The following is a 12,731-nucleotide window of genomic DNA, read 5'->3' as shown; positions in this document are numbered from 1 at the left end:
GGGTCCTTCAAGGTGGGGCTCCAGGCTGCAGGCACACCTGGGGCGTGGCCTTGGCATTTGTTATCTGTGCTTCACAATAAATAATCACAAACGTAGTGGCTAAAAACACATCCATTTATTATCTCACACTTTCTGTGGTCAGGAGTCGACAGAGATCTCTGCTCAGGGTCTCAGCAGACTGTATTCAAGGTGTCAGCTGGGCTGTGAACCCATCTGAGAATCAGGGGCCCCTTCAAAGCCTCGTGGTTGTTGGCAAAATTCGGTTCCCTGTGGTCGCAGGGCAGAGGTCCCCATACCCGTGAGGTCTGCCAGCCGAGGACCACTCAGCTCCTTGCCACGTGGCCCCCTCTATAGGAGTTTCACTCCATGGCTGGCTGCTTCTTCAAGCCTGTAGGAGAACTTCTGCAGCTTCAAATCTCTCCCTGCAGGGAAGGCTGGACCCTCTTCTAAAGGGCTCACCTGATTAGGTCAGGCCCACCCAGGGTGATTCCTGTTTGAGTGATTCAAAGTCAACTGATTAGAGACCTTAATTACATCTGCAAAGTCTTCACCTTTGCACATGCATTACCTAATTATGGGAGTGAAATCCCATCACATTCACGGTTTCACTCAGATTATACTGGCCCTTTTAGAATTCTGCCTTGGGACTTCCCTGGCAGTCCAGTGGTTAAGACTCTGTGCTCCCAATGCAGGGGGCACGGGTTCCACCCCTGGTCAGGGAACTAAGATGCCACACGCCATGCGGCACAGCCAAAAAAAAAAAAAAAAAAAAGATGGAATTCTGCCTTCCCTCTGGGTGAAAAGCACATCATTGATTTCATTCACATTTTCACATCCACCCCGGTGACCTTAAACCTGGGAGAAAATGCTAGGCGTTTATGCTGTTGTTAATCTTGTTAACAGTCTGACGAGGAAATACCCCCTTTACAGATGAGAAAAATGAGGCTCGAAGCACATTGGCCTGTGAAGGGCACATGAAGGGTGCCTTCTGCTGGGTGCTCCAGGTCACACCAGGTTGGAGGGGGGTAAAGCCTGGACTTGACCTTGCACAAACAGACCCCCACCCGGCTGCCGACAGGTCCCACCACCTACACAGCCCGTGACTGACAGCCCCTCCCCAGCCAGGCATCGGGCACCCAAGGAAGCACAAGCTGACTGCTCTCAAGCTCCCCCAAAATGCGGTGGGATCGCGGATGGTGCAGACCCTAGTCCGAGGGGCATCTTACATCCACTGAAGACTCTCAGAGCTGCCTAGAGCCACCTCTCCTCCGTTCAGGAGGAACACCTGCCGTGGCCTGCTTGAACCCCTCTGCTGATGGAGAGCTCCCTTCTCCCTGAGGTGAGCGTTCCCTTCTCTTGAGAACTCGGCCCGAGAGTTCAGCTTCGTGCCGAGACACACCCAGCTCCTTGCAGCTCCCACCCGCCCGTTATTTGGAGGCGATGGGTTGCTGTGGCTCCACCGTGATGATGAAGATGACAGAGGCCGCGCATACTTGAGATGGTCACTCTCCCTCTCTGAGCCTCAGTCTCCTCATCCAAAGCTAGGGGCCAGCCTGGACTTGGTTCTCCAAGAGTGGAGACAGCATGCTGGCAGGGAGCTTCAGGGCCTCGCAGTCAGGAAGGGTGCTGTGTGACCCTGGGCAGGTTGCTTTCCTTCTCTGTTTGGGAAAGTGGGTGGGAGAGTCTTCGGGGACCCCCCCCCCACAAGGAGCTCAATTTTTCTCCCCTGCCCCAGGGACTCCTCCAGGAGGGGCCGCTTGTCCCCGCTTCCGCACACGGCTCAGCCCTGTGCGTGGCCCGCGGTCGTTACTAAGCGTGTGCACAGTAAGTGCGCAGTGAACCTGAGTGAGAAGGTGACTGGATGGACCCAGTGGAGACACTGTTTCTAAAACTGGGGCAGCAGGGCTTCTGGGCTGTGTGCCTACTGTGTGCCAGATGCATGCCCATCTCACGCCTACTCTGCTGAAAGAGGAGATTGGGGCCTTGCTGCCCGGGGCCCCGGCCACCAAAGGAACAGAGAAGGACTGGAGCCCAGTTGGCCTGGGGCCCAAGCCAGCCGAGCACTGGCCTCCAGCCGCCTGCTCCTCGTCTTGGCCACAAACGGTGGGGCTGGCCACCCTGTTCTGCGTGCCTACTGTGTGCTGGCACACAGTTTCTCTCCATGCTCAGAGCCTTGAGGTAGGGTTTGTTTTTGGTTACAGATGCAGAAGAGACTGAGGGTCTGAGAGGCTAAGCGACTTGATCAGCGTGACTCAGACTTTGGTTCAGGGTTCTGTAGCCTGCGGTTGCTGGAGCTCTTCCCGTAGCAATAAGCACCGTTAATAGGAAACAGGCCACTACTGGCCCTGGATCTGGCGCTGCGCTGAGCCCTCTGTTTCTTGAAGCCTCACTTCAACCCAGATGCAGGGGTAATCAGCCTCACTTTAGCTGCGACCAAACTGGGGCTCAGAGAAATACACTTTCTCACCCCAAACCCCACAGCCTCTAAGTGGGGAGCTGGGATTTGAACCCAGATGTTGGACAACCGAGCCTCGCCTGGACCTCCAGGTCTGCCGCCCGAGAGCAAGGGGTCCCAGGAGGCCAGAGCCCCCAAGGGGGCCTGGTGTGGGGGGCCGGGACCCCAGGCGGGAGGGGCAGGGGCACGACAGCTCGTGGAAGGTCAGGGAAGGCACGGGTTCCGAGGCACGCGGTGGGCCAGGGGTGACCCGGCCACCGTCCCCAACCCCTGCGGCGAGGCTGCAGGCCCGTGACCTCAGAGAGCTGTGTCCTCCGGGTTATTGTGATGGGGCTTCCTGAGGCATCCAGCGCAGATCATCACGCCTCCGTGTTTCCAATTACAGCCGGCCTCCTCCTACCTTCCAAACCCGCCCAGCCCACAGAGAAGGCAGCCTGGGGTCAAGGTTAGATAGAAGGTTGGTTGGCAGTTCTGCTGGGACCTGCTCCTTCCCCCGCCCGGAGGTGCCAGTTCTGGAAAGCTCTCTGCTGCCCCCTGGTGGGGGAGGCCTGGGAGGGGCCTGCAGCGTGGCGGGGCTGCTCTGGGGCTCCCCGACCCCAGGACCAGAGGAAGGAGGATGGAGCCCCCCTGCCCTCCTCCCCCGGGCCTTCCAGGCTCTGCACCCCGGGCGCAAAACCAAACCAGGGCTCTCCTGACCCGGGAGCCCCTCTCCAGGCTCCGTTTTTTTCTGTTAATGGGGAGGATGGGAAGTAAAATGATTGCTTCACGGTCCAGGAGATTTTTCTTTGGGGACACGAACATGTTTTGGAACTAGACAGAGTGGTGGTTGCAGAACATTGCGATTGCACTAAGTGCCACGGAATTGTTCACTTTAAATGGTTAATTTTATGTTATGTGCATTTCATCTCATCAAAAAAAGAGAAGCTTCGGGACTTCCCCGGTGGTCCAGGGGTTAAGAATCCAAGCTTCCACTGCAGGGGCATGGGTTCAATCCCTGGTCGGGGAACGAAGACCCCATATGCAAAGAGAGAGAGAGAAGCTTGGGATAGTGCTGTGGGGTGGGCGAGAGCCACTGGGGATGCCCACGGCCTCGGAACCTGGCACCCTGTCTGGAAGTCGGGGAGCTGATTTCAACCCTGCCTAGATTCCTGGTCCTTGGCGGGTTGCTGGGAGGGAAGGGGAGAGAGAGGGCGGGGAGGGCTGGGGTAGACGGCCCAGGTAAGCCTTTAAATACACTCAGCAGTGGACTCCACGTCGGGCTGGAGGCCATGACACCACGTGTCCTGAGGGCTGACTGGGGGCTGGAGGTGGGACTGGCCAGGCTGGGCAGGAGGACACCCAGGTGGGGGGCACCTGGACCCCCTTCTCCTGTCTCCATCACTTTCAGGACACAGAATTGGGGTAGAGAGGTACGGAACCATGTACCTGCCCTTGGGTCCTAACGGGACACATCACATGGGGCAGGCTGGCAGAGTGGTGCAGTGGTTACTGTGCTGGGCTCTGGAGCTCTGCCCCTACCTACCTGCTGTGTGACTGCAGGCAACAGACCTAACCTCTCTGTGCCTCTGTTTCTTCAACTGTAAACAGATATAACAGTCCCGATCTCACAGGGTGGTTTGAGGATTAAAGGCAGACAGAGCACAGTGCTGGACATTCAGTGAGGGTCCGGGGAAGGGAGAAGAGGCCCAGGGAATCCCACGACCTGAAACTGGGGCTTGAGGGAAGGACTTGCCCAAGGCCACACCTGAGTGACCGGCTGGGGGGACCGGGCCGGGGTCGGCTAGACTCACAGACCTGCCCGCTCAGACCCGAGGACGGGATGCAGTGGCCCCCGGGGACAGGGCCCAGCCCCCAGACACTCCTCAGGAGGCAGCCCAGGGAGGGCAGCCTGAGGACTCCAGGTTTCGGCAAAAAACATTTATTGCTCTTTGACCCCTGCCCTCGGGCCCCCATTTCCCAGGAAGCGAGCCCCCTGAGACACCGGGACAGACGGAGGCCACGGCTCAGGACGGGGGCCCGGGGACAAGCCAGGCCGCCCGCCCGCAGCACCGCCCAGGGGCCAGGTGTCCCCGGCGGATGTTGAGCTCGGTGGCAAAGGTCCGAGCCTTCTGGTAGAAGAACAGGGACTTCTCACGGTCCAGGAGGAAGTGGTGGTAGATGGCAGCCAGGCGCGTGTAGATCTTCATCTGCGCCTTCTTGTTGCCCAAGTCCACGGCCGCCGCCAGTGCCAGCTGGTAGTACCCGGCCGCGTCGAGCGGGTCCTGCAGGGGAGACGGCATCTCATCAATGGGACAGCTCCGCACCGGGTGCTTTGGGGGAGCTGTCTCCCCCAAGGCTGTGCCCTGCCTGCCTCTCCAACCCCAGGGCTGGGCCTGCGACAGGGCTCCAGGGGGACAGGACGCTTCATCGCCCCCGACGGGCCACAGCTTCAGTGCCTCTGGGCTGGCCCTGCATGCTTCCCCCAAGGAGGTGCCCACCTGCTCCCGGGGCTGCCTGAGAGCGACTGGAGGTCTGCGGGGGCCTGGACTGGCGTCTCGGTGGCCCTGGTCCCTCCTGTGCTCTAGACCCACTGGTCCTCCCCCTTCCTGGAGCCAGGGCCTCGAACCTCCTAGCACCCAGCATCCCCTCGTCCTGGAAGCCTCTTCCCTGCTCATCCCTGGGACCTGGGGGGACATCTGTGGCTTCCACTCGGGCTGAGCTGGGGTCTGACCGGCTGCTCCGAGAGCCCCCAGCAGGGCTACCCAGGCCCAGGGTGGCCATGGCTTGACTCCCTCCAGCCCATGGCCACACTGATGCCAGCACGAACGGCCTTCCCCGGGCCAGGCCCAGCGCAAAGCCACTCACGGGTGTCATCTCAGAATCCCCTGCGACTCCAAGGGGGCGTACCTCCCCCCAGGACACGGGACCCCGTTTCAGACACATCTTTGCCTGAAACCCAACGTCCCCAGGCTGGGATGTTCCCCCACCCCCGCCGACTCCTGTCTCCCACCCCAGCCTCCCCAGGTCCTCCACCCGAGGTCACCCAAGGGACTGCTCTAAACCCAGACCCAGCCCGGCCACCCCCTGCTCACGATGGCTGCCTAGGACAGAGCACAAAGTCCAAAGTCACCAGCCCTGGCCCCTCATTGCCCCCCCACCCCGAGCGAGGAGCCAGAAGACAATTAAAGCGGGTGTGTGTAGCAGTTCAGCGACCCTGTCCCAGCCCCGGCCCCGGCCAGGCACAGGACCTTGTGTGGATGGCAGGGACGGGGAGGCCGACACGGCTGATTCTGGGACTACAGGACCACAAGGGTCGACCAGCACTGAAACAGAGGGAAGCTGGGGGAGCCTGGGAAGCACCTGACTCAGCCTGGGGTGGGCTGGGAGGGCTTCCTGGAGGAGGAGACATCCCAAATAATGGAAGGAATTGGCCAGAGCGGGCGGTTGGGGGTGGTGGTGTGCTTTCCTGTGCATGTGTGCACATGTGTGTGTAGAAGCTAGCGGGTGGCGGACCCAGAATTCTCACCCAAATCTTTCCTAGTCCAAGCTTCGCCTTTCAGCTATGACCCCCCCACACACAGGCTAAAGATGGTCCTGCCTCTGTCCAGCCCCTCTGTCTCCTTCCCATCCCTGTCCCACGCAGGAGAGCCCCTGGGTCACACGCAGGGCACGAGGGGGCCGCTTTCCCTCCTGGGCACGTGGAGAAGGATGTGAGGTGAGGGAATTCCAAGGCCTCAGAGTGGTAAAGGCAGGCGTGGCCTCGGCAGGGCGATCACGGTGAGGCTGTGGACGGTAGCGCAGCCTGGGAAGCCCATTAGGAGGGAAGCGAAGGAGTTCTCTGCCCCTTGACCCCAGCTGCCCGGCCAAGGGGACCTGGCCTCAGCTGCAGCCCTGCCCTTTCCTTCCTGCCCGGAGTGACCGTGGAGAGATGAGCCCCCGTCCCCAGGGCTCGCTCCCAGTGTCAGGGGCCAGCGAGCGTTCCGCCTGGGCTTAGATCAGACACCTGGGGTCTGGAGCTGACCCTGGCCTGGCTCACCGCCCCCCCTTCCCCAACTTGCGCAAATCTGTTCACCTCCCCAGCCTCAGTTTCCCCCTCTTGTTTTGAGCTGAGGAACCTCACACGGCTCCCTGCTGAGGTACAGAACTGATCACGCAGAACCTGGGTGGTACGTGCTCGACGTGGCCCTATCCTCAGACCGTCCAGGGGCACAGGGCTCTGGGCGTACGGAGAGGTGGGCTCAGGAGAGGCTGGCCCCCGTCCTGCTCCACCGCCAGGCGCCCCGCCCAGGAGGGGGCCCTGAGGTGGAGAGAATGAGCAGGGTCGCAGGGCCCCAGGGCTCCAGGGTGGGAGCCTCAGAGCCGCACGCCCACAGGGCCACAGGGCGGCAGAGTCCCAGGCGCTGCTTCTCATCCTACCGTAACTAGCTGCCCACTCCTAGCCTCAGTCTCCTCCCTGTCCTGTGGGGTCACCAGCTCCTCCTGCAGCAAAGCATGTGAAGAGTCAACCACACAAATCCTGGACGGCACGGAGCCCGGACGGCACGGAGCCCGGACAGCACGGAGCCTGAACAGCACGGACAGCACGGAGCCCGGACAGCACGGAGCCCGGACAGCACAGACAGGACGGAGCCCAGACAGCACGGAGCCCGGACAGCACGGAGCCTGAACAGCCCGGACAGCACGGAGCCCGGACAGCACAGACAGGACGGAGCCCAGACAGCACGGAGCCCGGACAGCACGGAGCCTGAACAGCCCGGACAGCACGGAGCCCGGACAGCACGGAGCCGGGACAGCACGGAGCCTGAACAGCACAGACAGGACGGAGCCCAGACAGCACGGAGCCCGGACAGCACGGAGCCTGAACAGCCCAGACAGCACGGAGCCGGGACAGCATGGAGCCCGGACAGCACGGAGCCTGAACAGCACAGACAGGACGGAGCCCAGACAGCACAGAGCCCGGACGGCACGGAGCCCGGACAGCACGGAGCCTGAACAGCACAGACAGGACGGAGCCCAGACAGCACGGAGCCCGGACAGCACGGAGCCTGAACAGCACAGACAGGACGGAGCCCCGACAGCACGGAGCCCGGACAGCACGGAGCCTGAACAGCACAGACAGGACGGAGCCCAGACAGCACCGAGCCCGGACGGCACGGAGCCCGGATAGCATGGAGCCCGAACAGCACGGAGCCCGGACAGCACAGAGCCTGGACAGCACGGAGCCCGGACAGCATGGAGCCTGAACAGCACAGACAGGACGGAGCCCAGACAGCACAGAGCCCGGACGGCACGGAGTCTGGACCCCGGTGGGGCTCAGCTGCAGGAGTCATCACTGCCCTTGGGATCCCCCAGCACTGCCTGGCTCTGACATAGCAGAGGCTGCAGTGACCACCTCTGACCACCATGTGTCACCAGTGCACAGGCTGGTCTGCCCTAGGCAGGGGACCGGGGGTTACCTGCAGGGAGTGGGGGATCTCCCAGGGCCGCCCCAGCTCCTAGATGCCATTAGTTGGGGAGGGGAAAGGGAAGAGCTCAGCCCCTGGGCTGGGACACCCTCACCCTTCAACCAACACAGAGCAGGGACGCTGTGCAGGTGCTGTGCTAGACCCAGAGTGGGGGTGATGGGGGGTGTCTGCCCGTGCGGGGAGTGGCGGGGAACAATAGAGGAGACATTTCCAGGCCCTTGTCTGCATCCACTGCGGGGCTCAGAGATAAATGGAAAAGCGGTCCCCTTCTCCTCCCAGCCCTGCCGCTCTGACAGGGCAGCGGCTCAGCCAGGGTGCTGGAGTGGTATCCCTGCCATAAAACCTGTGGCACCCCACCTTGAGCCCCAGTTTCCCTCTCTGTGAAGTGAGGTGATAACAGTGCCCCTGCCCCCATCCAGGTGATGTGAGGATTCCAGGAAGGAAGAGCTCTGCACAGACTGGCAAGCGTCCTGGAGGAGATGCCAGGGTTTGGGTCGCACCTTGCAACGTGGGTCTCTGGGAATAACGGTGACCCTTCCCCTGCCCCAGGAATGCCTTTATCCCCCTCCCCCATTATTTTGTGGCTACCTCCTGCTTGACCGTCGAGACTCAGCTTTGCAGTCACCTCCTCCAGGAGCCCCCTGCCGCCACCACACTCCATTTTGTCCTCTACCCAATGGCCGCATCACCTGTTCACACGTCAGCCTCCTGCACTGACCCTGAGCTCTAGAGGGCAGGGCCTGACCCGCAGGGGGACTCAGAGAGTGTCCGCTGGCCCCGCCTGCCCCTCACAGGAAGCCCAGAGCTCGGGGGAGGCCACTGGGACCGGAGAAGGACCTGGACCCAGGCCTCCCCGGTGTGGGTGCACGACAGCCCCCTGACCCCGGCGCCCAGCCCTGCCTGCGCCCGCCCACCTTGAGGTCGTAGAAGATGATGTCTCCCAGCACCAGGTACACCTTCACGTAGTACAGGGTCTCCTCGTCAAACTCCAGCGGCGAGGTGCAGAGCGAGAGCGCCTTGAGGTAGAAGTGCTCGGCCAGCTCCCCGTGGCCCAGCTGCTGGTGCAGGGCGGCCAGCCGATGGTAGGCCACCCGCTCGTTCAGCCGGTCCCCTGGGGACGCAGGGAGGGGCCGCGAGTGAGGACACGGCTGCCCGGGCCGGCGGGGCACAGGCCAGCCAGGAGCCCCGGGCCGCCTCCGTCTCAGAGCTCCAGCCAGCCCCTTCCTGGCCCCAGACTCACTTTCCCATCTGTACAGGGGACCCGATAAGGCCCGCTCCCCGTCTGCCTCGGGGACGCGGCAAAGTCCTGGATCAGGATGCCCGGTCTCCGGGCCTGCACGGACCCTCCTGGACAGGGGGCCTTGGTTACTGTTTTGACCGGAGAGCCCAGAGTCCCGCGGTCTGTGCGCCCGCGGGTGCCAGGGCTCCGGTCGACCTGCACACACGACCTCTGGCCTCCCGCCGTGCAGTCGGCGGCCGCTGCCCCGTGCTCGGGAGTCACCGCACGAGGCTGCCTCCAAGACCCTCCCCTTGCAGGGCTCCCCTGCTGAGCAGCTACTGGGTGCCCAGACGGCCTGGGCTCCCTGTCTCGGGGAGGACAGACGGCCTGGAGCAGCACACTGGGGACGGAGGGCTGCCGGGCATTGAGGGACCGGCCTCTGGAAAGGGGGCAGGGATTTGGTCGGCAAGGTGGGGGGCGGCGGGGGCGCCGCAGAGCGGGTGTTGCTCGTCCAGCCTGCGGCGCTTCCTGAGACCCCGGGCTGCGGGCGGGCGGGGCAGGTGCGCTGCTGCCCGTCTCAGCAGCCCGGCCCGCGGGAGAGGCGCCCGCGGCCGCGCCCAGACCCCTGAGGTGGAGGCCCTGGGCCCGGGGTGCGGCTCTCACCTAGGGTGACGCTCAGAGCCAGGGCCGCGTGGGCGAACTCCAGGCCCTCCTGCGGCGCCGCCGTGCCGGCCAGCAGCGCTGCCAGCTTGTTGCAGAGCCGTAGCTCGGCCTCCCGGCTCCCCGCGGTCACGGCCAGCGGCAGCGCCCGGTCCTGCGAGCACAGGCGGGCGGGTCAGGCCTCCGCCCGCAGCAGCCAGCCAGGCCTGGAAGCCTCCTCAGAGCCCCCACTCCCCCGCTGGAGCTTTACACAGCGCTGCCCACCCCCCCGGGAGAGGTCAGCTCGGCGAGGTGTGGCACCCCCAGCGTCGCTGGGCGTGAGCCTCGCCCGTCGAGCTACACCACACGCACTCAGACCAGCCCTGACCCTCCCGGGTGATGGGCGCCTGGCCAGGAAGGTCCAACACCCCTCTAGGCCCTAAATACGCCGCGTTTATCTGTCCCCCGGGACTGAGCCACACGCACGAGCTGGGTAGACGGACTGGGAGAAGCTGCCCTCCCCGGCAGGCACGTGCAGACCTGGGCCCTGGTCCGGGTCCGCCCCCTGATGTGCTGTGTGTCCTTAGGCACACCCCTGTGCCTCTCTGAGCCTGTTTCTTCATCTGTAAAATGGGGACAGTCCTCGCCTCCCAGGGTCGCTCGGGCCACTGGGATGCACGTCCTCCGCTGGTCCTTCTTTGCTCTGCCCCTCCCAGGCTGGGGCTGGGGGCCAAGATCGTCCCTGACCTAACCGCTGGGAAACTAAACATGTGCGTGGGGGACCCTGCCTCCAGGAGGGATGCCCCCTGAGGCCCACCCGCCTGGACCCACAGCAGCCGCTCACCCGGTAGAAGGACACGGCTTTCTCCCGCTCCCAGGTCCCGTTGAAGAAGATGTCTCCAGCCGCCTCAAAGAGCTGCAGCCCCAGCTTGGGGTCCCCTGTGTACAGGGCCACGTTCTGTGCCACCTGTGCGGATGCGGAAACTCTCATGGGACCCCCAGTGACCCGGCAGGGCGAGGCCGCCGGGCCCGCTGGGGAAAGCTCCCAGCCGCCTGCCGGCCGCCCGGGACCCTCTATCACACCGACACGGGGGGAGGGCTCCTTCCTCTCGCACACCTCAGTCCCTGTGCGTGCGGGGCCCTCGTCACCTGCGGGCGTGAGGACAATCGTCTAAGCCCTGTGTCCCAGGAGGAGGCCTTGCCAGCTGAGGCCCCAGGAGCCGGCACGTGTGGGCTGGGGAGGCACTTGGGACAGAGCTCAGAGCCAGCCTCCGAATCCTGCCGGCCACGCCCAGACCACAGCATCCTCCGCCTGGCTCCACCTGGGGCTCCCAAATCCTGGCTCCTTGGGCCCCCCTATTCTCCCTCCCGAACACTTAGAGACACCCGACCGCATGTCCACTTGTCTCTCCCGCCAGAGGACTGAGCCTGTCGCTCCTCTGCTGCGTCCAGGGCTTCGCACGTGCCCGGCGCATAGTAGGTGCTCAGAAAAAGACACCGAGTGACTGAGGGGACCAGCCCTGGTCCGCAGTCCAGCCACACCCAGCGGCTCGCAGCCCAGACCTTGCTGCACTCCCGGGCGCCGCTGGGCCTTTGCACCTGTGAGTCCTGGTGCAGGAATACCCCGTAGGCCTACCACCAGCCTACAGTTCAAACAGCCTCCGTGACCCCAGGCTGACCGAGCGCACCCCCGGCTCCTTCCTGTACCGCAGCCCTGGCCCCAGGCAGCACTGCTTGTAGAGGAGGCCCAGGGGAGGTACACAGCAGGTGCCCCAAAAGGAAAAAACCCACAAGGCTCTGGGGTCTCTCAATTTGTCACAAATCACCCCATGTTTGAGAAACGGTCAAAAAACGGAGCTTCTGTGACAAATGTGTTTTTTAAGGAGAAATGCCGTGCGCTGCTGAAGCAGGTTCTGTGTGTCAGCTGAGTGGGCACAGCATTTGCACATGTATTGAGCACTTGCTGTGTACCAACCCAGTCGGGGGCACTGTCCCCGGAGCCTCTGTCCCCAGAGCTCAGATGGCTATGGAAGATGCTGGAGGTCTTGGGCGGCGGGAGATGGCGCGGGCACCTGGCAGGCGGCGGCTTAGGGGTGAGTGGGCGGGTGGGTGAGTGACGGCGCGTGCGCGTGCCCGGAGCCCTCACACCTGGATGTAGAGATCCACCAGCTCGTTCTGCCGGAGGATGTAGTAGATCTTCCCCGCCTGCAGCCAGGCGTATGCCTCTTTACCCTTCTTCTGCAGGTCAATGAATATCCCCAGACTGCGTTTGGTGTAGTCCAGCGCCGATTTGTAGGCCCTGGAATTAGACGTGGGCGGTCAGAACAGGTCTCCCAGGCCGGCCGCCCGCGTGGAGTGGACGGGGCTCTCCCCAGGGCCGTCTGGTGGTGACCGCGGGCGTGGAACGTCTGGAGCAGGGACAGAGCCTGCCCTTCCCAGGCCGTTGGGAGAGATCCGGGATGAACATACGGCAACTCGCCCAGCAAAGATGAAGGAGGCCCTGGGGCCGGAGACAGGCAGCCACGGGGCAGGAGGAGCGCGCTGTTTGTCTGCCTCACTTCCCCAAACACAGGCCCATGTCACTTCCAGACGCAGCAGGGACTGCGGCCACTGGACAGAAATTTAGAGATCGTCCAGGCTACTGGATCTCACACCACGGGAGCGTCCGAACCACCCAGGGGGCTGGTTCAGACACAGATCGCAGGGCTCTGCTCCCAGAGCTGCTGACTCAGGATGTCTGGAGTGGGGCCTGGGAATGTGCATTTCCCACCTGCACCCCGGCAAGCTGGAGGCTGCTGATCCGGGGTCCCCACTTTGTGGAGCATTGATCTAGGTCGCTGGCCCATCGGTCCTGCTGTGAAACCGAGGCCCGAGGATGAGGGGCGGAGGCCAAGACGGGCACATCTCCCGAGTCCTGGGGAACCTGGCTCCTTCCCTGCCCTCGGGGAGCGCCCACGCTGCAGGGGGTGTTGTG

General features: G+C 63.4%; 1 protein-coding gene across 1 annotated transcript in view; it reads right to left on the bottom strand.

Annotated features, from left to right (window-relative positions):
• Positions 1-4,365: 4,365 nt before the first annotated feature.
• SH3TC1 (SH3 domain and tetratricopeptide repeats 1) overlaps positions 4,366-12,731 on the bottom strand; it is a 31,990-nt gene continuing 23,624 nt past the window's right edge. Inside the window, exons 15-19 of the mRNA XM_024119203.2 lie at positions 11,906-12,056; positions 10,602-10,724; positions 9,782-9,932; positions 8,814-9,010; positions 4,366-4,716 (exon numbers count right to left, since the gene is read on the bottom strand). Of these exons, the coding sequence (XP_023974971.2) occupies positions 4,459-4,716; positions 8,814-9,010; positions 9,782-9,932; positions 10,602-10,724; positions 11,906-12,056 (880 nt within the window). The 3' untranslated portion in view covers positions 4,366-4,458. The remainder of the gene's footprint in view (positions 4,717-8,813; positions 9,011-9,781; positions 9,933-10,601; positions 10,725-11,905; positions 12,057-12,731) is intronic.

The sequence above is a fragment of the Physeter macrocephalus genome, chromosome 7, assembly GCF_002837175.3.
Source record: "Physeter macrocephalus isolate SW-GA chromosome 7, ASM283717v5, whole genome shotgun sequence".
Classification (NCBI taxonomy): Eukaryota; Metazoa; Chordata; class Mammalia; order Artiodactyla; family Physeteridae; genus Physeter; species Physeter macrocephalus.
Note: the sequence above shows the minus strand (reverse complement) of the source record. Positions and strands in the feature narration are given on the sequence as shown.